Source organism: Heptranchias perlo, chromosome 22, assembly GCF_035084215.1.
Source record: "Heptranchias perlo isolate sHepPer1 chromosome 22, sHepPer1.hap1, whole genome shotgun sequence".
In the NCBI taxonomy this organism is placed as follows: Eukaryota; Metazoa; Chordata; class Chondrichthyes; order Hexanchiformes; family Hexanchidae; genus Heptranchias; species Heptranchias perlo.
This window is the reverse complement of record NC_090346.1, coordinates 41,144,709-41,168,309: the sequence shown is the minus strand read 5'-3', so window position 1 is coordinate 41,168,309 and position 23,601 is coordinate 41,144,709. Positions and strand designations below refer to the sequence as shown.

Sequence of the window (23,601 nt, the reverse complement as noted above, 5' to 3'; positions counted from 1 at the left end):
AGGCATCTTGCTAGAACTGTGTGCAATTCTCAATCTTCCGTTTAGCTGCGCAGGCATATATAACCCATAAGTGTTCATTTGTAGAATATCTGATCTGGAGGAGAATATGTGTAATAAATCTGGTCCTTAATAAAGATTTAGCAAAATATAAACCAACAGCATTGTCATTAGTCCTGTTTATGATCAAAATTGTACTTTAATCTTAAAAGCTTCACAATAGGATATCATAGCATCCAGTCATTTGTTATAATCATTCCCGCTGCACATCTAGGAGCTAAGCAGGCAATAGGTTCATCACCAGAAACCAACCACTTTGGATCATATTTACTACCTTGGTTCAAAATAATTTTTCTTCCAGTTGGCACACCCCTCTCAGAGCTCTTGCCAATGTATACAATATTCCTACATCAAAAATCTCTCCTTTTGCAGTCCTTTAATGCAAACTTCCATGACATTCAACAATGGAAGTAACTGGAGCCAACCTATCTCATACATAAAAGGAATTAACTTTGACTGTTAAATACATCTTGTCTCTAGATCTTTTTATTGCCATAGCACCTGGAAATTCATTTCAGCTGCTACAAAAGTAGTTTCAATGTCTCCAGTTATTCCATCTTTGATCAGTTGCATAAATGTAAATGATTTAGAAAAAGCCATCAAGAAACACCAATTGTAGAGTCTTGGGCTACACAACCATGTGTATTGTTGTACATGATATTATCCAACACCTAGCATAGAGATTTTTTTTTAAAAAATCACTGAAAGACCCCGTCACAACACAGTATTACCGATCAAAAATTAGCACATTTTGGTGAAACCCATTTCAAGCACACAATTGTTGACTGATTTTCTCTTTGGAGGGGGGGGCGGCGGGGGGAGAAGAGGATCGGAAAATGAAAAGGAAGGAAGGATAAAGACAACTGGTTAAAAAATAAGTCTTTCAACATCAGGTACTGAGTTACAGTGCAGTCCAATCAAATCAAATGACCAAGTCCACACCAAACTGTCAATATTCAGCACCAATTTGTGGACAGGACGCAGTGATGGCTGCTGTAGTACAAGGCACTCTAATGAGGAGGGAGCTTTAACCAGGCATCCAAACATCCTTAGCCAGACAAAGCATAAAATGCTTTCATTCCTAGCACTATCACTATTTCGATATGCAAAAAATTCATTCACCCAATTCAAATTCAAACCTTTTTATAGATTTAAAATCTTACATCAAAACATTGTTTCTATGTAATGTCAGGAGATATTTCTGAAAATGTATTGTTCAAACATGGTTGTACGGGAGTAGAGGTTTCAATCAGAATCGTGGAACGAGTGAACATGTCAAGGGGGTACTGGTCCAATTAAAGACTATAAATTCCCCAACTATAAAAAAAGGACTTTTTCCATACTAAACAGATAAACAAAACATTACCATCTTCCATGTCTTCCTCTGTGTTGTTGTGCCCATCTGCCATTGCTACGTTACCATTGATGACTGGGTTAGGGGTGATTCGTGGAGGATCATCTGCATCCCCAGCTGAAAGAAAATGAAATGCATCATTGCTAAAGACTATAAACGTCTTGTTTCCTCTGCAGAATTTTGAAGATTTTCTTATGTATTACACTGTTAGACCAATAAAATTAAAGTACTATGCATCAGCTCTTTCATACAAATCTGTAGATAGTAGCTGCACATTTCCAACAGCCCCTATATTATATACGCCATTGAACGTACTTTTGAGTTACAACTTATTTACTAAAAATTAGGCTAGCATTAACAAATTAATGTAGCAATGCCACCATATTACAGATGCTCCAAACAGGAAAACGAATATGACCTTCACAGACAAGTGCGTGCAAATCAAAGCAACTACACCTGTTTTAAGCTCTCGTTTCTTCTTTAGTAAACTAACATTGTCCTTTTTTTAATAAAAACAATGTTTAAACCTGCAGCCAAGAAATAACAAAGCAAGATAGCCAATTAGTCAGTACCACTGTCTGGATTTCCTTGTGGATTGAAGAAGTGTTTTTTTCCTTATTAAAAGGTTATTTGAGATCAGTTGCGTTTGGCAGTGGGGTGGCAAGTGGTGGATGGAATGCGGGATAGCAGCAACTTCCTGCCAGAGTGGTTGCAATCCCAAGTGCTTCAACTTGCATGATCTGAGAGCCTGGACTGAAGGAGGTTGTCTTGTCAATTTGCAGAACTCCTTGGTAACTACTGGCCCTCCATTAGCCGACTAAGGAAGGATCTGAAACTCTGATTCCATTGGCACCAATACGGAGGCAACAGCATTATCTCCTCAGAGACCCCTAATCCCACCAAAAAAAACACCAAAGCTATAGGCCGTAACACAAGCACAGGAAAGTGCTCTCTCCCAAGTTACAGTCTGGAAGATAGAGCTGGCAGATCTGTAATAAACAGTGACAATCACTTTCATACTCTGTCCACTTGCCTTTTTCTTGTTTTGGGTGGGCCGGCAAGGGGTGGGGGGGGGGGGGCGAGTATTTATACCAGGAGGGAGGGAAGTCCTCCTAAAAGTGCACAATTGGCAGCACAATTACAACTAACTCACGTGGAATCAGAATTGCATGGTTGACTGTGATTCTAGTTATACATTTTTTTTAAAAAGGAGGGAATACACTGACAAAATTGGGATAAAACAGGCATTACAATGCTGGAATCTGTACTATGCTCACAGCAGCCCAACTGCAAAAGGGTTCTGGGTATTTTACTTGCAGACATATGAAATAAAAGTCCTTGAAGCTCATACGTAACCCAGAAACTTGTTCCAATTTCACAGATAAAATGATGGAGATTTCTAGCTTCTGACTACTATATTTCACCAAAAAACTAAATCTCACAGGTTTGCTAGCAAAGTAGTTTCTTCAAAGTTTTGAAATTCATTCCTGTAAACATGTATTTATTGCAGCCTCTCACTAAGCACTAATGAAAGAAAGAGCAGGCATTTATACAGTGCCATAACATCCTCAGAAATGACTTTGGAAGTGTAATCACAGCTATGCAGCCAATCGGCACACAGCAAGAGTCCACCAACACCAAATGAGACAACAGTCAGTTATTCTGTTCTTGGAGGAATCTTGTCCAAAACACGTTACTCAATGCTCCTCTTCAAATAGTGTCATTGGATTTTTACCCAAACAAGCCCAGTTTAATGCCTCACCTGAAAGACAGCACCACTAACAATGTAGCACTCCCTCAGTACTGTGCTTAAGTGGTGGCCTAGACTATGCGCTCAAGTCCTTGGGTGGTGCTTAAAGCCGTAACATTCTGACTCAGGCTACCAACTCAACCAAGCTGATATCAGCAACCTGAAGTCATATGGCAACCTGGGACTAAGATCCAGAAGACCCAATCCAGCACACCACACTTTTAATTTGGTTGATAGCCATAATTTCTGCCATGCAGAGAAATGCTCTAGTTACTCAGCCTTGGAACAAAGAAGCAAAGTGCCTGTTGGCTTTAGATGTTAGGTCAAGACAGTAACTATGTAAAAGCATGCAAGTTATTTCATGCAGTTGCCCTGCAAACAGTGCCAAAAGAACCCACTGCACATTGTCTATTATGGTTACATCACAGCCAAAGATTGAACTCAAGTTTTCCTGATGGTTCTGGAGCAGCTATCACAACAAAATATATTCCACAACCCATTTAGTCAGACTGCTGTGTCATGGGCTTACTGATTGCTTTGTTACCAAATGCAAAACTGCCTAGATAAGCAGATGCCCTTGGCTCATTACATTGAACAGTAAAGCCCTGATCAAAGTGATACTTCCCTTTCAAGGGAAAAATGTTTTGAAGGACAAAATTCCAGCACTGTAACTTAAACAAATGAAACAATTTGGGGCATGAATTCCAGAATTGGCCTTCAAGACTGCCCTAACTATGCCAAACTCAAGGTAGGTCAACCACCTTCATCAAGGTCACTAATCTTGCTAGCATACAATCATAGAAATTACAATACAGGAGGCTGTTCAGCTCCATGAGCCAAAGCTAGTTCTTCAAATTAAGTTATCCACTGTAATCCCATTACCCTATCCTTTGTCCATATCTTTTATGTTCTTCCTTTTCAAATACATAGCTAATTCCCTTTTAAATATTATGATCTCTTTCACAAGTGGTTATTGAGACAAATATTTCAATGTTCTATCCATGCAGCTACATTCCCCAAAATACCATATGGCTTAATGTTGATAAATCTCGTGCTTGACCCTCATCAAATGCCTTCCGAAAATGCATATGATTCCTTTTGTTATACACTGATTCTCAAATGGTTGAGAGTGTATCCTCATTTTTCTAATGGTAATCCTGAATACCTAACCCCTTATTACTAATTAAACAGTGGAAATAATCTTTCACTAATTACCCTCTTAAAACATTTCATGGTCTCGAAAATCTCCATTAGGTCTGCTCCCTTTGCTTTCTCTTCCAATGGGGGAAAAAATTGAGCCTTTCAGAAGTACAATCTCTCATTCTTGATATTATTCAAGAATAATCACTGTACCCTTTCCATGGTTCCAATACATTTCCTATAATGGCTTCCCAGAACCTATCAATATTCTAACTGTGGCCTAACCCAGGTCGTATAAATTTGTAGAGAGGGAAAGGTACGGTTAGCGTTTCAGGTCGATTAACATCTCCCAGTTCTGACAAAAGTTTAAGATCAACAGCTGGTAAGGAGGAAGAGAACCAGGGAAAAGGGGTGGGATGGGGAAAATAACGATCTGTGATTAGGTGGACAGATGATCAAATGACAAATGCGATAATGGTGCAAAAAACAAAAGGAAACAATAATGACATTAAATAAAAAGTGTATCCGAGATCCAGAAGATATGCAAATGGTTACTGCAGAATACCTAAATCACAGGTCATTTTTTTCCTTCCTGCCTCTGTTGTTTCTCATGAGCTGTTCATCTGTAACATCACCCAGTTCTGATGAATGGTCAATTAACCCTACCTTCCTCTGTCTACAGATGCATCCCGACATGCTGAGTGTTTCCAGCAATTTGTTTTTATTTCAGATTTCCAGCATCTGCAGTATTTAGCTTTTTTGTTTTCTTGTATAAATGTATTACTTTTCTTTGCTATTCCGTGCTATGAAGACCCAAAATCCAATTTTCATTCTTTGGCCTTTTCTACCTGCATGCCCATCTTAAATACCTATGTTTCATAAGATCTTTATACTCTTCTATTCTTAATAATCTTACCATTAATGACATTCCTTTCACCTGAAATTTACTGCCATATATCTTTGCCTTGAACTGCATCATCCTTGAACTTGCCCACTCCTGCAAACTTCCTTGTGGTTTGTCAAGTCCCATAATTTAGCTATGTATCAGCAAACTTCAATGCCATTCTCTTGTGCCACGTCCAAATCATTTAGATAGAAAACATCAAGTCCAGCAGATCCCAAGGGTATGCCGCCACTCACATTTCACCAGTTCGAAAAAAAAAAATCCATTTTCCTCTACGCTCTTTTAGTCATCCCTTAATTCCAGTCTTTTACATGGCACCTTATCAAACACAGTCCAATAATCCAAAAACATCCACTGTACTCCTTTTAGTTTTAGGAGATTGCCTCAAATAATTGCATTTTTCTAAAGAAATTTATGATCACAAACCATTATGTTAACTGCCTCGAACAAACTCTTGTACAAACTGTTGAATGTAGGGAATAATTACACCATGCACTTCCAAGCTTGGAATGGGCAACAAAAGTCTAATTTACTGAATGGATCTGTTAAATTGGCCTCACCCATGCAAACCAGCACCCAACAGCTCTAAGCAGCGATGGGAGATTGTAACATATCAGTGAGAGCGGAATATAGAAGTCACAGGTCTCCAACTGAGATTCTCCCCAGGCTTGCACCATAAAGGTAAAATCACTTCATGGCTGCATTCTGTGTCACTCCATTCAACAACTCAGTTGAGCTGCATTTCAAGTTCTCAGTTGCAAAAGCAGCAGAGAACTAATGAGTGCAGATACACAAACAAACTTTAAGAACAGTTACATACAGTACCGGAGATAGAAAAATAAAAGGCCAGGGAGGTAGAAGTTTTCTAAGTTGCTCTGAACTACATACACTGACCAAGTAAGCCATACCAATTGTATATCATGCTTAACTTCGGCAACACCCTGAAATCCACTCACCAAAGCACAAAGTTTGGATAATCAAAAAGGGTAGGATTCATCAAAATGTGCAGCCCAGCTTTGTGCACTTTATCAAAGCCAAGTTGTTTACAATGCACTAATGCAGCAATACTTAGCGAAAACATTGAAGTTACATAGCTTTTAAAGCACCATATATATTAGCCCAAAAGCTACCTTAGCATAGCTAGCCTTCCTTCCCCTTCAACTTTCTAAATGTCTTATGAACCTCAAGAACAGAGTGTTCTGTAACAAAATTCCCACTTCAAGATGATCTAAGCTCATTTCAAACTAAGTGAACTGGGCAAGACACCTCATTTAAGCAACATCTGAGCAGAGCTAGATTATTATACCACAAGTGAAGAACATCTTCCATTTAGCACTAACAATATGGTTTAAAACAAGCATAGAAAATAGGATGGCAAAGGTCCACATCTCTGTGAGGATAACTTACAGAAACCCAAGAGGTCATTGAAAGAATGCTGGGGCCTTAGAATAGTGAAAAACAGTAAGATTCAAGACAGGATGCCCTAACCTAGTATAAACATACTAAGACCTGATAACAGTAAAAGGCTACGTAAACACTAAGACAAACAATTCTTGGTGGTTTCTGAGCGTCAGCAAAGTGGGATGGTTTACAACCATGAGTAAGACCGGCAGTGCTTACGTACAGAACAATGCAGCCAAATAATATAATGATAGAGCATGCTCCCTCCCAAAAATTAGAGCTCTTTAAGAGCGGACGGTCAGAGGTCCAATGCAGTCCCTGAAGGCTAAGTTTGATCAACTTGGGTTCGGCGGACAGATCAGGTTATACTGATTGCTTGTCATTAATATAATCTGTGGACTGTTGTATTATTATACTGTTGAATGTAATGTTGAAGACAGCTGCAGTTCAACTGTCGTAAGTCAATCTATTAAACTTGCTGTTTTCTAAGCACTCGGGCTAGAATCAAGCGGAGGTTATTGTTGCATTAACAACCCATAGTTGCGATAGTGACGGGAGAAATCCGCTAACAATGGCGTCTCTGGATGGGCTCGAGTTTTAAAGGTTTGAGGTAGCTAGTGTTAAGAGAATTGACTGTATTCCGACGAGAAGGGAAGGATGTGGTACTGACCGAGTGAGGTAGCCACACCTCAAGCCCGTGGCAGAATAAACCATGGCGAGTGCACTGGATGGTTTATGCTCGACAATCCACATGTACGTGAAGTAGTCAAAACTAGGGTCATGCACACCCTTGAGAAAATAGGAAAGAAATTGTGCAGGAGGACGAGGAGTTAAAATAGGAATTTCTGTCAGACTTTTTAATGAGGTAGAGACTAAGATGAAGACACTGGTAAGGGAGAAGGAAGTTAAAGGAGGATTGGAAAGTGGGAGCTCAAGAGGGGATGGTCGAAAGTCCATTGCCACAGGCAATCCGCGAAGGCTAAATCTGATCAACTTGGATTCGGCGGACAGATGGTATTGATTGCTTGTCTAATGTAATCTGTGGACAGTGGTATTATAATTAAAATACCGTTGAATGTAATGTTGAGACAGCTGCAGTGCAACTCTGTTGTAAGTCAATCTATTAAACTTGCTATTTTATAACCACCTGGGCTAGAATCAAGCTATTGTTGATGGATTAACAACCCATAGTTGCGACAGTAACGGGATAAATCCACTAACCAGCACTAAACTTTTAGAGCTAAACCATGTGCAATTCAGGCAGCTTCCACCACCAGTCTGATTAGGTCAGTTCTTTCAACAACGAATTACGGCGTTACTGGTTACTGGCGATACTCATTTATTTTAACCAGTAATTAACAAGGTTCTTGTCTCCCTCCTCTTGCACTGTGCAAACAATCATGTCTAAGGACAACACAACTTTAGTTATGTAGCTCATTTGTGCTACCAAACCCAATCACTGCTGCCTGCACTCAACATTCCTTCTCTCAAGGCAAGGATAACAGAGCTAACCAATTTGCTTAAACTTTACGCTCACATATGCCCTAGGAAATACGGCTGAATTTATACAGATTAGGTGCATGCTCCTTCCAGATGTCTACCCATCCTCCAGTGAGGGGAATGAACAAAGGGAGGGTATACAAGTGCCATAGTCCAAGGATAGTTGCAACAGAGGTTGAGGCTGGTATTCTCTTTCTTCAGAACTGCAAAGTAAAACTTGGGGTTTCCTTGGTCTAAATGTATCTGGTCTTTATGTCTAAATCTGAACTATCCTCAATTCTCAAGTGCCTTGAGAAAGTCCTTGTGAAAGTAGTAGCCTGATGCCTAACTGCTAATCAAAGACAACCATTTGAAATCAGTCACTGGAAGTCACTGCTGGGTAGGTGAAGGCAAACAGATTTTTCTTTCTGGATCTTTAATGATTCCTATTCTAGCCTTGAAGCTTTTGAAATATTGGCTACTTGATCCACAACGATCCACCATCATAGAAATTTACAGCACAAGATTGTTTGGCCCAATCTCACTTGTGATGGCTCTCTGAAAGAGCTGTCCATTAGTTTTTTTTTAAAAATCCATGCTCAATAAGATACCCACTAGACTGGGGCAATTTGAACAGTAGTAGAGGATCAGATGTTATAGCTAAAACCAATGGAGGCTCTTAAAATGACTGAATAAATTCAACCAAGTTCTAGATCAGATGAAATTGCAAAGGATACACTTTTGAGACCCCTTCAGATCTCCTTCCATGATTTAGCCTTGCATTTACAAGAAAAGCTGAACAGATCATTCAGCAGGGGACTCGTGATATAATTAGTATTATAGTGTCATGCATTTCTTGATTGAGGCCAAAAAGCATTGCTTCATGATGCACCAGTACATACTCTCTGTACCAGTTAGTTACAACCAAAGCACTTGAGGTTCCAGCATTCGTCAATAGGTCCCAGAGGCCAAGAAATGTTGTGACCTGCTTTAACTGTATTCCCTTCAAGCTGTTTCTTGGAGCAATAACTTGCACTAGATGAAAGCATGCTTCTTTTAGAATGCTGAGCTCCAGGATTGAAACAAATACAGGAATGAACCAAATTTGGACATTTTTGACAACAGGATGGTTTTCCAGTAGATAAGATATTCACGAGTACTTTTGCTGAACATTGCACAAGCTCCCTAGTGCTGGAAATTACAAGTCAGTAGACAATGAAAACAGGTTCTGGTGGCTACAAAGGATCTACAACATCCAGTACAGATCTCAAAGCCAGGTGCTGGCATCAAATGATTATGATCCATCCAAGGTAGGGCCACAGCAGGCCACGAACATCTGGCAAACAGCAAAGGCAAAAGGTATTGGTAACTAAATAAAATCAAAACTTTGACAAATAAATTTAATAGGAACTTTGAGGGAATTATAGCACTCCTTTACCAGGGTGCAGTTTCATTCTCTAGTCTATATCTTGTTCAGCTCAACAAAAAATTCAAGAATACTCAAAGTGACTGAATTATTTAAATGTCAAAAAGATTGCTGCTGGCAAGAACTTTGTAATAGGACACTGTTGCTGTTTATACAAGGCCCAAGTACCAGATGGAACAGCTGGCTGTCAAATCCTATGACAAATTAAGTTTCAAGATTCTGATTTGAACTTCCCGACAGCTCAGTAAGTTTATCCAATGAACAATCGAGCTACACAGGTCAGGACGTTCACAGGTTCTATCCCGGTCTGTGCTGTGTTACTTCTCAGCTAGGGCACTAAAATTGAATTCATTTCCCAAGGTTGGGGGGGGGGGGGGGGGGGGGAGAGGGGAGAAAGAGCTAGGGTCCTTGCTTCTGATTGCTATCCAGCAACCCTTACAAAATGTACACACATGGACATCAGGCAAGGATAAGATTGTGTTTGGTTGTGATGCCCCTTGTAGTCAAATAGCTTGTTGACACTCACCGTTAAGGCTCACACATGAATTATGGCCGAAGGGCTCGGGACACTCGTGGAGCCGTGCCCCAACAAGGAGTTGACTGCTTCAGGAGAGGCAGTTAAGAAAACTGGTGAGGAAAAAAAAATGATTTGCATTTTATCACAAGAAAATTAATTTTACAACACAAGGGAATTTTGGTTCCATTACCGTGCTCAAATTGATGGTTTAGCTAATCAAATCCCCTCATTCTAAAAACCACAACCATCACCATCTTGTACCAAAAGACTTTACCTGGCCACAAAAGTCTCTGCAGACCCATCATTCCCTGTACTTACTGACAATAGAAAAGTTTCTTCTAAACGTTTTGCAATTGTTACAATCCTTCTGGTCCGTTTGTATTGGTACTTCAATAAATATTCTTTCTTCCCTTCAAATAAAAGTAATGCATTTCAAACTGTCAGTTTTGTTTTATCTATCTCTAAACAGAAATAATTAATAATTCAGTCTGTACTGCTTGTATATGGAACAAGTGGTTGGAGTGTATTCTTTACATCATAAATGTCAGTTAACTGCCCATTTTGTAATGCGATACATAACCTGTAACCAATCGAAAATGAGCAGGTCCAAAAGGAATAACCAGAAGGTATATGTTCACCTCTATGTCCTTGACCCCATCATAATGGCTGCCTAACATTCCAATTAGACTTTTAAAAACAACATCAGCTTTTTCAACCTGAGGAAACAGTTCTACATTACACCCATCCACTTACTTTTCATAGTTTTGTTGACTGCCTGCTGTTCTCCAGGTAAGAGCCTCACATCCAACAGCAGCAATGAACTTAAATTTCTGTATTGTGAAATGAATTTATTCCACATTCCATAATTTTCATAATTCACATTCTAAACTGTCCACAATGAAAACAATTCTTTATGCCATAGTAACAGAAGAGCTGCGAGTCACGAGAAACCTGCATGCTTAGTAAATAAACAGCAGTGCATTAGCACTGCTTAAACTTTCCTTTAATAAAATAAATGTCTCGCAGACAATCATTTATCAAGCCAGCTGAAAATTCTTACCTCTGCAACAGCCTTTCTGGTGCCAGAACAACTTTCTCATGTCATAAAACAGTCTAACTGCCTTCAGTATTCAACACATTTAAAAGTAATTAGATTCCATGAATTAATGAAGCTACAATTTTTACTTGTGGTATTGATAAAATGCATAGTATGGAACAATTACCAGCTTCAATCTATTTAAAAGACCATATGGTATAAAGGAAGGTGAATTCTTAATAGTTTACTACCCAAAATAATCTAGTAACCTACAAAGTTCTAAAAGTACATTAACACTTTGGCTACCAGTCTAAGTCTAGTAGATGCAACTTGGATTCCATCAGAACAGAACCCAGTTTATACTGCATGGCTGGAACTTCAATTGTCCTGTTTAGGAAAGAGCTCTAAACATGCCCGACTCGAGTTACATCCTGCAAAGCCAAATTTGTTTCTCACCAACGTTAACAGTTGGAGTACCCTTAGTCGAATGCAGTAACTGCCATCATTTTGACTAACTCCAGATAGATGCCCATCATAGAGTTAAAGGCATTACTGCAGTCGAATTCCAAAATAACTACTGAAGCAATTTATGGCACTATCTGAAACCTACCAACAAAATCCTCCAGCAACTATTCAATATTCTTACGCAGTTCATAAACTGATGACACTTCTAACTTAACAGCTGGCTCAACCTATCCATTGCAGAACAAGACTCGATCGCATTACATTAAATACCTAAAAGGCAGTTGATGACCACAATAAAAGGAAACTTGTACTGGTGGGTGTGTGAAGGGCGGGGGGAGAAGAGAGAAATGTACTTTCAAAGCAACGCTAACTTGAAAATCTACCCGTGAGGAGCAAGTTTTGACAGCCAGTACCATCCTGCCATAGAGAAACTAAAGTCTGCAATGAGTTGAGGTGTGGGTTTCTGCTCAACTGACAGCCAACAAGCTACTGCTCTATTAATACAAAAGTATGCAAGATCTCTCTTGTTGGATATCAAAGAATTTGTTTCACACGCTGGTTTAGATTTTTAGAAGTTATCTTTATGTACACATTTTCAAGTTAAGTAGAGAAAGCCATTTATTTTGCCAGTGCTGCACCCTACAATCCCTGTAGTTTTAAAAAACACAGTAATTGCAACTTATAGGGGTCCTCATCTAAAATATCTCAGACCTCTACAAGGAGTGGAGACCAAGCAGAAAGTAAAGGAATCTGAAAGCAGCGAGACACACTTTCGTAGCAAGGCAAAAAGAGAAAGATACACATTAAACAAGCAATAATACAATCAGAGGAATGGAGTCTGCAATTTGGAAAAGACTTTCCAAATAGGATGAGAAGGCCATGCAGGAATTTGAAAAAAAAGTGAACAGAGAGGATCTTGAAGTCTCTTTGGTGGGACACCAGACGCCAAACATGAGTGGGTTTCCTTATCCCAACCAGAACAAAAGCACTTGATGTAAGAATACCTGAACAAAAAACCAAGGTTGCACACCACTTGACTCAGACTGAATGAGCATCCAAGGAAGGTGAAGAAACCAGTGCAAGATGGAAGATGGTGAGAGCCAAACAGATAGTGTCAGCAAGATTGCAGCCAGAGTTCTAGGTCTAAAAGACATCTTCAAGCTATTCAAGTATTGCCAGAGTTGATAACATCTGAACACTAAATTACAATAGCATATTCCATATTAGGGATCTATTTCTCTTAATACGATTGACAAGCAAAGATTTCACTGGTCTTATTATACACGCTGATGGGGTAACTAAGATATCCAGAAACAAAATAAGAGCATTCCACAGCATATTTTCTTCAGTTATAATGTTGGTATACTCTCACTGATGAAGACATACATACACACTACAACAAATGGCCACAAGTGTACTCAGTCTTATTTGGTTCTAGGACAGTAACTGCACAAATTCTAGACCCATACTAACTGGACTAAGCATGCGTGGTTATAGGTGTACGTAGTCAGTTAAAACAAACTCAAGACCACGTGCACCAGTATGTTTCCTATCCTCCTCCCATACTAAAAAGGTGGAAAATAGCCTGTGCTGTATCAGAGGCTGGACATCAGAGATGTAGATTGAGTCTTAACATCAAGTGCAAAATTACAAAGTTTACATGAAGTTTATGGACAGATTTTTGAGAACAGAATATTAAATTGCATACATTATACTGATAACTTAATGCGAAGTACAGAACCAGCTCTGCAATTCAATCTCATTGGTATTCCATGCATAATAAAACTTATTTTAAAATACCACCTAAACTTGAAACTCTATAATGGAATATGCCCTTTTGCTGGAACTTGCATTGAAGAATAAACTCTAGAGCTTTGTAACAAGATGGATTCTCTGTAGCAGATACTTGTTACAACTAAATAACCAGTATGTTCTGTAATGCATACTAATGACCTACTTCTAAAACTCTGAACACGATAATTCACATTCATGTAAAATTTCTTTGGAGTATCTAGCATAGTAGAATACTAAAGCTGTTTACAATATCAGAATTTCCCTACAATTTGGACTCTACTTTTGTAGATAGAACATTAACAATGTGAAAGAGAGAGGAACATTGATAGGGTTTCTTCCACGAGGCTAGTGAAAATCATGAGGAAAAACTTGCAATGTGAAAATTGAGTTCCCATAGTGAAGGGGAGCAAGAATCTGTACCAGATTCTCTTGTACCTAAAAACTTTGACTTCAAATTTCCCCACAGGCAAAATTTTGAGCACAAGGACAAAGATTCAACTTGTTAAAAATCTACATTTGGCTTTCCACTACATCCTAAAGAGCAGTAATATAAAATGCAAGCACAGCTTATAGCACTTGCCACTTGGCAAACATTTTTCTCTACCATCCTGCAATAAATAAAAAGAATGAATACCTATAAGCTAAAACACAAACTTTGGTGGCTATGGTGTCGACCAGCTATTGTAGTTATTTTATAGAAACTTCTATATGTCTAATAAATTATAAAAGCAGCGGTGCAAGATGTAAAGCTCTGCAATTTGCTAACATGGCCTGATAGATAAGGCTGGATGTTCCCGTACAAATACACATACATAAGAACATAAGAAATAGTAGCAGCAGGCCATACGGCCCCTCGATCCTGCTCCGCCATTCAATGAGATCATGGCTGATCATCTACCTCAACTCCACTTTCCCACCCTATCCCTTGATTCTCAGTGTCCAAAAGTCTATCAATCTCAATCTTGAATATAATCAACAACTGAGCCTCCACAGCCCTTTGGGGTAGAGAATTCCAAAGATTCACAACCTTGAGTGAAGAAATTTTACCTCATCCTGGTCCTAAATGGCTGACCTCTTGAGAACTCCTAGTTCTAGACTCTCCAGCCAGGGGAAACAACCTCTCAGCATCTACCCTGTCAAGTCCTCTAAGAATTTTATACATTTCAATGAGATCACCTGTCATTCTTCTAAACTCCAGAGAACATAGGCCCATTCTACTCAATTGCTCCTCATAGGAAAACCCTCATCCCAGGAATCAATCTACTGAACCTTTGTTGCACTGCCTCTAAGGCAAGTATATCCTCTCTTAGGTAAGGAGATCAATATTGTACACAGTACTCCAGGTGTGGACTCACCAGAGCCCTATATAATTGCAAGACATCCTTACTCTTATACTTCAACTCCCTTGCAATAAAGGCGAATTATTCTAGATTGCACAATTCATCTATTATGTAGGCAAATGTTAATTCAATTGAGTAAAATGGAGCAAACTAAGACAACTTTATTTTTTAAATATAAAGTTAATTGCATCTTTACATATCTACATAAGTAAAAGTTTTGTATTTGCAGATTATAATGTCGTAGTAAGCCTGTAACATTACCATTTAGTCTATGGTGTCTTGTAGTTAGCATGGACCAATCAGATCCCAACAGTGGTCCATGCTAACCACAAGCAAAACCACAGATTACATTGTGGGGAAAAAAATAACCTATTTTCTAGTGTGATAGCACTAGAGGGTACAGAGGAGATTTACGAGGATGTTGCCAGGGTTGGAGAATTTTAGCTCCGAGAAAAGATTGGATAGGCTGGGGTTGTTTTCTTTGGAGCAAAGGAGGCTGTGGGGAGATTTAATTGAGGTATATAAAATTATGAAGGGGCTAGATAGAGTGGAGAGGGAGGATCTATTTCCCTTAGTAGAGGGGTCAGTGGCCAGGGGGCACAGATTTAAAGTAATTGGTAGAAGGATTAGACTGGAGCTGAGGGGAAATTTTTTCACCCAAAGGGTGGCGGGGGTCTGGAACTCACTGCCTGAAAGGGTGGTAGAGGAAAAAACACTCAACTTATTTAAAAAGTACTTGAATGTGCACTTGAAGTGCCGTGACCTACAGGGCTACGGTCCAAGTGCTGGAAATTGGGATTAAGCTGACTAGCTCTATCGGCCGGCTTGGACACGATGGGCTGAACAGTCTCCTTCTGCGTCGTAACTTTTTATGATTCAGCTGTCATTTCAGATGCATTTTACCCAATCCATCTGGCTTTTGCTCTGGCTCATACTCATCCTGAACACTTCAGCTCTGCTCCAGTCCCTCCCTCCCAGGCCCAACCTGACTGCTCAGGACAGTGGCAGTTTCGGACCTCAGACTGTCCTGCACCACTGCTAATGTCACAACTTCAAGTCCGCTGCAACAACAACAGCATCAGCACAGGTCACACAGCTCCACATAGCCCAGCTGCTAACCCCCAGTTTCTCTTGCACCTGTGAGGATTAGAATACAGAAACACAGACATCCTCTTTACCTAGCCCTGGTCTCTCCCCACTTCTGCCTAGATACATGTTCCCCTCATCTTGCTGCATGCTCTAACTTTCAAAAAAATGTTAAATATACAGAAAGGAGTGGATACAGACAAGAGAATCATAGAAAGAACAAGGCAACAAAGATTAAGAGAAACAGCAACGAGAAAATGTGCAAGAGGCATAAAGAAAGAATGGAAGAAAAATAATTAAAATGTTGGAGACAGTTACAGGAAGATCATTTTTATTTTTGTGAGCAATGTCAGATCAACTAATAATATTCCAGCTAATTACGTCATAAAAACATACTTGAAAAAGTCAGTTTCATCTCAGGATTACTCAAATAATTCTTCTGGGCTGCATAGATGAGCTATAATGTGATTAGATTCAGGGGTCACAGGTTTAATGATCATTTCAAATTGTCCTTCAACTTAAATGCCATACTAAAAAAAAGTATCAAGCTACAAATCGTAGTACCTTTTATAAATTTTATATTCTAAACAAATAGTGTATGCAAGCACACAATGAATAAGTTAAAAGGATAGGAAAGGTATGGGAATCTGCCACAGGTATTTCCAGTCAAGTAAAATTAGCTTGACTAAATCTGATAAAAAATAAAAAAGGCAAGCATTTATATAGTGCCTTTCATGTCCCCAGGACATCCCAAAGCGCTTTACAGTCAACAAAATACCTTTGAAGTGTAGTTACTGTTGCAATGCAGGAGACGTGACAGCCAATTTGTGCACAGCAAGGTCCCACAAACAACGATATGATAATGACCAGATAATCTGTTGTAGTGGAGTTGACTGAGGCATAAATATTGGCCAGGACACCAGGGAGAACTCCCCTGCTCATCTTCGAAATAGTGCCAGTGGGACCTTTAACGTTCACCTAAGGGGGCAGACGGGGCCTCAGTTTAACGTCTCATCCAAAAGCTATTCCAACATGCAGCACTGAGGTGTCAGCCTGCATTATGTGCTCAAGTTTCTGGAGTGAGCCTTGAACCCACAACCTTCTGACTCAGAGGCGAGAATGTGCTACCAATGAGCCACAGCTGACAACTAATAAAAAATGGACAAGGTCACAAAAACAAAAGCTAGGCAACAGTAAAATGGGGTTTAGTTAACAGTTTTGACTACATAAATATTCCTGGTATTTTTGGTGGGTTGCACAATTTAAATGTTAGCCTTGGTCAAATTGCCATAGCGCTTGGTGGAACTATAATTTGTAATTTTCACATTTATTGTTTTAAAGCCTTATTACGCCACAACTTCAGGGATACTACAAAATAAAATTCTGATGGCGTGATTTTATAATTTCACGGAATATCTGCCTAAAAACAAGAAAACCGATCAGTTGGGGGAATATGATTGCATGCAAATGCTCAGGTGATGAGGGGATGACCTAGCATATGACCATTTCCCATGTTCAGTAAGCCTCCTCACCCGAGTCCTGATAAAAATACGCTCATGTTTTGTTTGAGAAGGCAAGTAAGTTAATCTTTGTGAAATTGTGCACCTTCAAAAATCTTTCTTCATAAGTCCCACTATCATAAGGAGTACTCCTATAAAACATTAGAGTCACAGGACTTTAAGGACAAAGTGTCTGGTACACGCTTACTCCCTCCAAGTAACAATAAGCAACATTTGCCCTCTCCTTACCCCCTCAATGAAATGTTACGATTTTCTGCCAAAAATCATGTATATCAAAAAATCAGCCTGCTCAGTACTTCTGGAAGGCTAGTTCAATTACTAGCAATATTTATGACTGACCTGAATTGTAAGAGTACTGATGCCTGTTTGCCACCCAGTATGCTGGTGTACTAACTACCAAAGCAGACCATCACAAAACTGGGTATGCAATTCCCCACAAACAAGGTCACAATCTCAAGATTTGTTAAGGGGGGGGGGTTAAATAGAGAAGAGTGTGAAAAGGTAAAGAGGAGAGGAAGAGCAAGCAGAACTTTTGTCTGGAGGGAAGTCAACCCTGGTAACACTCAAACTTTCAAAGTTGAACTACAGAGACTTGGAGAAGGTATTACCTACTCAACATCTCAGCTAAGGAATGATGCACAGTATAATTTATTTTAAATTTTAATTAAAAAATGGAGCAAAAATAAATACATATATATAAATTAGTGTTTGGTAAATACTTGGGAAAAAAAACATGAACTTGCCATTAAGCAGATGACCAATAAACAGTAGAAAGTGGAACAGCTCTGACAAGCCCCTTCAGTACTCAAGTACTCAATGTAAAAATCAATGGGAATAGCAATCCCACCCCTACCCAATTTTCAAACACACTGGCTTCACAGGTGTCAGCAGTCCTCCGTGTCTCATCTAAAGTGGTCATTCTTCGTTCATACGTTCCAGCAAGCAATCGCTGGATAGTGATCAAGAGGGGCCCACTGGTTGTTTTATTTTCTCTTCACCGATCAGAGATGGAGACAACCTGTAGAGTTGGCATCAAAGCCCTTGGTGAACAGCATAAACTTAGGGTCTTCCTGATCAATACTGCTCAGTACCATACTCGGCAGTGCACTTACCCACTGAGAACAACAGGTACAACTAGAAAATCCAAAGACATTTATTTAGTCTGAGTTCAGAAGAACCATTAGGTTATCAAACCCTTGAGCCAAGATGAAGATTCAATTAGAATACACAGTAAGCCCCATGTTGCAATGGAATCTATCTCAGCTCCACTCATTAGGAACTCAATTAGCTCTTGTATTTGAAAGGGGAAGGAAGAGAAAGGGTAGGAAGTACAGCTGAACTGCCAATTTTTACCCAACCATCCCTCCCCAATTTCACATTCCTTTTGTTTACTTTATTGACATTTACAGTCACATGGTACAAATGGCTCCTGGTTGATTCCATTTTGTCAGCATTTTTTAGAACTAAACGTGGAACTAATTTTGCAATTAGAAAAAAACTATGCTCACTAAGAAACTAGCTTTTGAATTATTCAGATACAATTGAATCTTTGAACAAAAGATTAACTGGAAGAAATACAAAATTTGAGTTTAGAAGGAACACTGGAAGATGCACATTTCTACTTATTTCATTGATTGCTCAGAAGTACAATGCTGTCCCTATGCTAAAGCAATCACATGGCATTTGCAAACCCAAATAGTACAAGTCTCTGCTACAATTCATACTATGAGGACAATATATACTGAAGAGTTTGTTTTCTGGTAATCTGCATTTTAAGAACCAAAGAAAACATGCTATATTATGCTAAATATGATTATTGTGTCAGTCTTGGCTCAGTGGTAGCACTCTCATCTGAGTCAGAAGGTCGTGGCCTCAAGTCCCTCTCCAGAGACTTGAGCACATAGTGCAGGCTGATACTTTAGTGCAGTACTGAGGGAGTGCTTCACTGACAAAGTGCCATCTTTCAGATAAGACATTAAACCAAGGCATCGCCTGCCCTTTCAGGTGGACGTTAAAGATCCCACGGCATTATTTGAAGTTTAAGAGCACCAAATTCATCTGGTGTCCTAGCCAACATTTATCCCTCAGCCAACATTGCTAAAACAGATTATTTGGTCATTATCTCATTGCTACTTGTGGGACCTTGCTGAGTGCAAATTGACTGCTGCGTTTCCTACATTACAACAGTGATTACACTTCAAAAAATACTTCATTGGCTATAAAGCACTTTAGGACATCCAGAGGTTGTGAAAGGTGGTATACAAATGAAAATATTTTTAAAAAACTTGCAATAACTACAAAACCATTACCAGCTTTATTACTCCTTCACCTACATCACACGGCTTGTATGCATAACCCTGACCAAAAATGTAAAACTATTCAGCTGTAAATTAAATTTCGGGTTCTAATGGCATTCCACTGATGTTTACAATATCTGAAATGTTCAAGTAAATTACAAGCCCTGAACCACATCAATGGCCATTTATCTACATACACTCGTGCCAATGGCTAAACAGCTCAATAAAAATTTCTGTAAGTATATCACATGGACAGTTTACTTCAATATTTTTGGGTTAAAATACTTTAAAAAGATGCATTTATGATTTTGGGAGTAAACAATGGAAGGATGTTTCCAAACGCTTGTGAAACAGTTACAAGGTGGCATATATTGAGAGTTATGAGCAGGATAGAAGGGTGGATTAAGGCATTTTTGCAGAGGGTTATTTGAAAATGGAATATTTTAGCACAGTGGTTGCTGAGACATCTACAACATATAAAATAGAACTGGATAAGAAAAAAGATAGCACAGCATGAAAAGAATTAATAGCTACCACTGACACTATGGACTGAATGGTTCCCTGTACTGTAATTTCTAGGACTCAAAATTACCCAATTTCTGAAGAACTTTGCTAAACATATATTAGTTTATTTCCATACACAAAACAGACCATAACTTACACTGTTGACAACACATTTCAAATTAGGCTAGCTTCACCTTGGGGAAATAAAAATCTTAATATACATGGTTGCTAGATATTACACTCAGATTTGAGAAAATGCCTGGATAACTCTTTCTAAGGATTCTATCTCGCAAACTGAGTGTAAATCTGAGTCGTAGAATATGTACAAACTGTTTAGTTTAAAGAACACTGACCAATAGTCATTAGCATGGGTGATTTAATTGAACAAATGTTAATTATACAGGTCAAACTGTTCAGAAGTTAAATTGCAGCCAATTATAGGCCTGAAAGAAAATCACACTTTATTCGTCACAAAGACAAAATAAAGTTTTAATGGCCGAGCTCTCTCTGGGTTAATAGGAGCATTTAACGTGGTGCAGAAAAATTGAAACAAATATTCGTTTGTAGTCCATATATCCACCTCCCTTCAAAAGGTACTTGACTAAAGGTCTATTACTATACTCCGCCGTTGTGAGGTCCCAACTTCAAAAAAAAAATCAATGGCAGATGAAATGAGATAGCTCGGAAAGGCCAGCATGAGATAGCAAATACTGCAGAGATCTGAGAGGAGTCAGTCTCCATCACCTCTCGATCCCTCCCCTCCCCCCTCGGGTCTCCAAAACCACGGGCCTTGTTTGTGTTTGTGGCGCTTTCAAATCAACCTTAACACACACACATACACATTATACAAAATATTTAAAAACACACACAGCGAGCTCGGTTACTTAAACCACGCGACTCGGTTCGTCTTTTCTTTTTTTAAAAAAAAAATTAATTCGTCAGAAATTTTGATTTTGAACACAAAAGAGAAAAAAAAAATTAAAATAAATAAATAAATAAATAACCCCACAGACACGAAGGTCGGATCGGTTTAAATTTAGAACCAAGCGAGGGGCCGGCATGGCGCCTGGGGCCCACGCGTGGTTCCCGTTAAAGGAGGCAGTGGTGGAGGGAAAAGGAGGGCGAGAAACCCCGCGCTCGACGTGCGGCCCTGCGGCCTACCGCCAACCGTCAGTATTTTTTTTAAAAAAACTTTCTAACAAAATGTTTTTAAAAAAATATAATAGAAAGAGACGGCGAGGCTTCCGCCACTAAAAGGGCCCCGGGGGGAGTCCACTAGGATGCGGCGAGAGAGAGAAAGTAAAGGGGATGAGACCCCCGACCCCCCCCCCCTCAACTCCCCAATCCTCCTCCTCCTCCTCCCCGGGCGACCCCCTACATCCCGAGGAGGGGGTGGGCCTAGCTCCGGCCCCGACCCCCTCCCAGGCTTTCTTACCTTCCATCTCCATCTCCTCGGGCTCGCTGAGGTGCTGCTCATTCTGCTCCGGCTTGGTGCAGTGGTTCATGGTCTCCAACTCGGCCTCCGCCTCGGCCTTTCTCGCGTCGGCAGCCGGGAGGTTGGACGTGAGAGACGGCTCTCTGGAAGGAACGGAAACCCGGACGTATTTGCTCGCTATTCGCCCAATCTCGGCCGAGTTGTGCGCTCGAAGCTCCCCCCTCTCCGCTCGTCACGGCAAAGGGGGAACTCGCCTCGACCTGCACCGAAAAAAGGTGGGGAGAGCCAGCGCCTCCCGAGGAGGAGGGGAAGGAGGGGGTGGGGGTGGGGATGAGGGGAAGGGGGGGGGGAAGATAAGGAGGGGGGGGGGGAAGATAAGGAGGGGGGGGGGGGAAGATAAGGAGGGGGGGGGAAAAATCAAATTAGCGGCTTTTTATTCGGTGGAAACGTGAGGAGGGAGGTTGTTTTTTTAAAAAAAAATCGACGCGGCTTCAAACCCGAGGTAAGCGGGCACCGGACCGGGGAGGAGACGGGCACTTTCACTGATTGTGACTTGTTGTCGTCGTCGCTGCTGCTGGTGGTGATGGTGGTGGCGGCCGCCGGCCCTTGTGGTTCCCCCTTCTCTGGCTGCACGTTGCTCTTGGTCTCGCCTCCTAACCCCCTCAAGCCCGCTGTTTTTGCACCGTGTAGAAAATGGCGGCGCGGCGCAGATGTCACATCCGCCAGGCGCATGCGTAGCTTCGTGGGGGAGGGGAGGGGGGAGGGAAGCACCCAGCGCGTCGCCGTCGACGTCATCATCATCATCAACAACAACACAAGATCATCTCATTTCAAACGACTGGAGGTCCCAGACAGCAACTGAGAGCAGGGTGACAACTTGGTTTTGGTTTCTTTGGGTTTTTAGTTCATAAGCACACCCCACACCCACCCCCCCCCCTTCTTATAAAAGGGGGGCCTAATTTGAAAAAAAAAAGAAAAGAGAAAAAAAAAGAGCAGGGTGACAATGTGGACTATAGGTTTTTAATGGAACTGATTTCCACAGGCTTAAAATACCTTCTTCCACAAGCAAAAACAAAACCTGTTTGTTATTTCTCCCCTGACATTTTGAGAGAAAGAGTTAATTCTAAGTAAATGACTATTTTTCTAAGAGTTTGATAGCTTCAAAGTTAAGTTCGCAAATGGTAGTGTAGTGGTTATGCTACTGGACTACACTAGTCCAGAGGCCAGAACCGAGAATCCAGAGAATGTGAGTTCAAATTCCACCCTGCCGGTTTGAGAATTTGAATTCGGTTTTAAAAAAAAATGTATCTGAAAATGTAAAAGTGACCATGAAGCTGTTGCAAAAATCCAACCAGTTAACGAATGTCCTTCGAGTTGCAAGGATGCCTGCCATCCTTGCCTGATCTGGCCTATATGTGACTCAAGTCCCACTCCAACGTGGTTGACGCAACTGCACTCTGAAGTGGCCTAGCAAGCCATTCAGTTGTATGAAACTGCGACAGAGATTATCTAACATCAGTCCCCATAGGGACTGCAGCGGTTCAACAAAAAGGCCCACCACCACCTTCTCAGGGCAACCAGGGATTGGCAATAAATGTCGGCTTTGCCAGCAATGTGCACATCCTGAGTATGCATAATACAAAAACCTTATCCTAACATCCTTTCCCTGTATGAAATATAACTAAAGTGTGTTTGTTGGTTATTTTCTTCCACTTAAAATGACATTCATCTTAGTTTTTTTATCTTTAATAATATCCTACTTTAGGAACTGACCTCACAGACAAATATCAACTGCATATGATGAAGCATCATTGTGGGTTTAATAACTTTCTGATCTGCAGCAAAATTAGCTTTATACGTACCTGAAAATACTGATCTTAATTCAATATTTTTTTCATTCAGCATTCCTTTTTTCAAAACTACCTAAATTATTTCATTAACTTGCACTTGTGATGCCAGTTACTGACTTGATGCTGTGTGTGTAAGACAAGTTGAGCTGCCACTACTTTCAAGCATATTCTTATATAAGTAGTTCCTGATTGCAACAGGTACAAATCGCGACCCAATATAAAATACCTGTTAAACAAGAATGCTAT

The 23,601-nt window shown here is 40.2% G+C and overlaps 1 protein-coding gene across 5 annotated transcripts in view; it reads right to left on the bottom strand.

Moving 5' to 3' along the window:
* Positions 1-22,204, bottom strand: part of usp7 (ubiquitin specific peptidase 7 (herpes virus-associated)) — a 77,870-nt gene extending 55,666 nt beyond the window's left edge. For 4 of the 5 annotated variants that reach the window (XM_068003351.1, XM_068003354.1, XM_068003352.1 and 1 more), the window contains exons 1-2: positions 21,506-22,202; positions 1,424-1,528 (exon numbers count right to left, since the gene is read on the bottom strand). In XM_068003351.1, coding sequence (XP_067859452.1) covers positions 1,424-1,528; positions 21,506-21,575 — 175 coding nt within the window. In that variant the 5' untranslated portion in view covers positions 21,576-22,202. Of the gene's footprint in view, positions 1-1,423; positions 1,529-21,505 lie in introns of all 5 variants that reach the window. The other variant, XM_068003356.1, reaches the window with a different exon arrangement.
* Between the last annotated feature and the right edge of the window lie 1,397 nt (positions 22,205-23,601).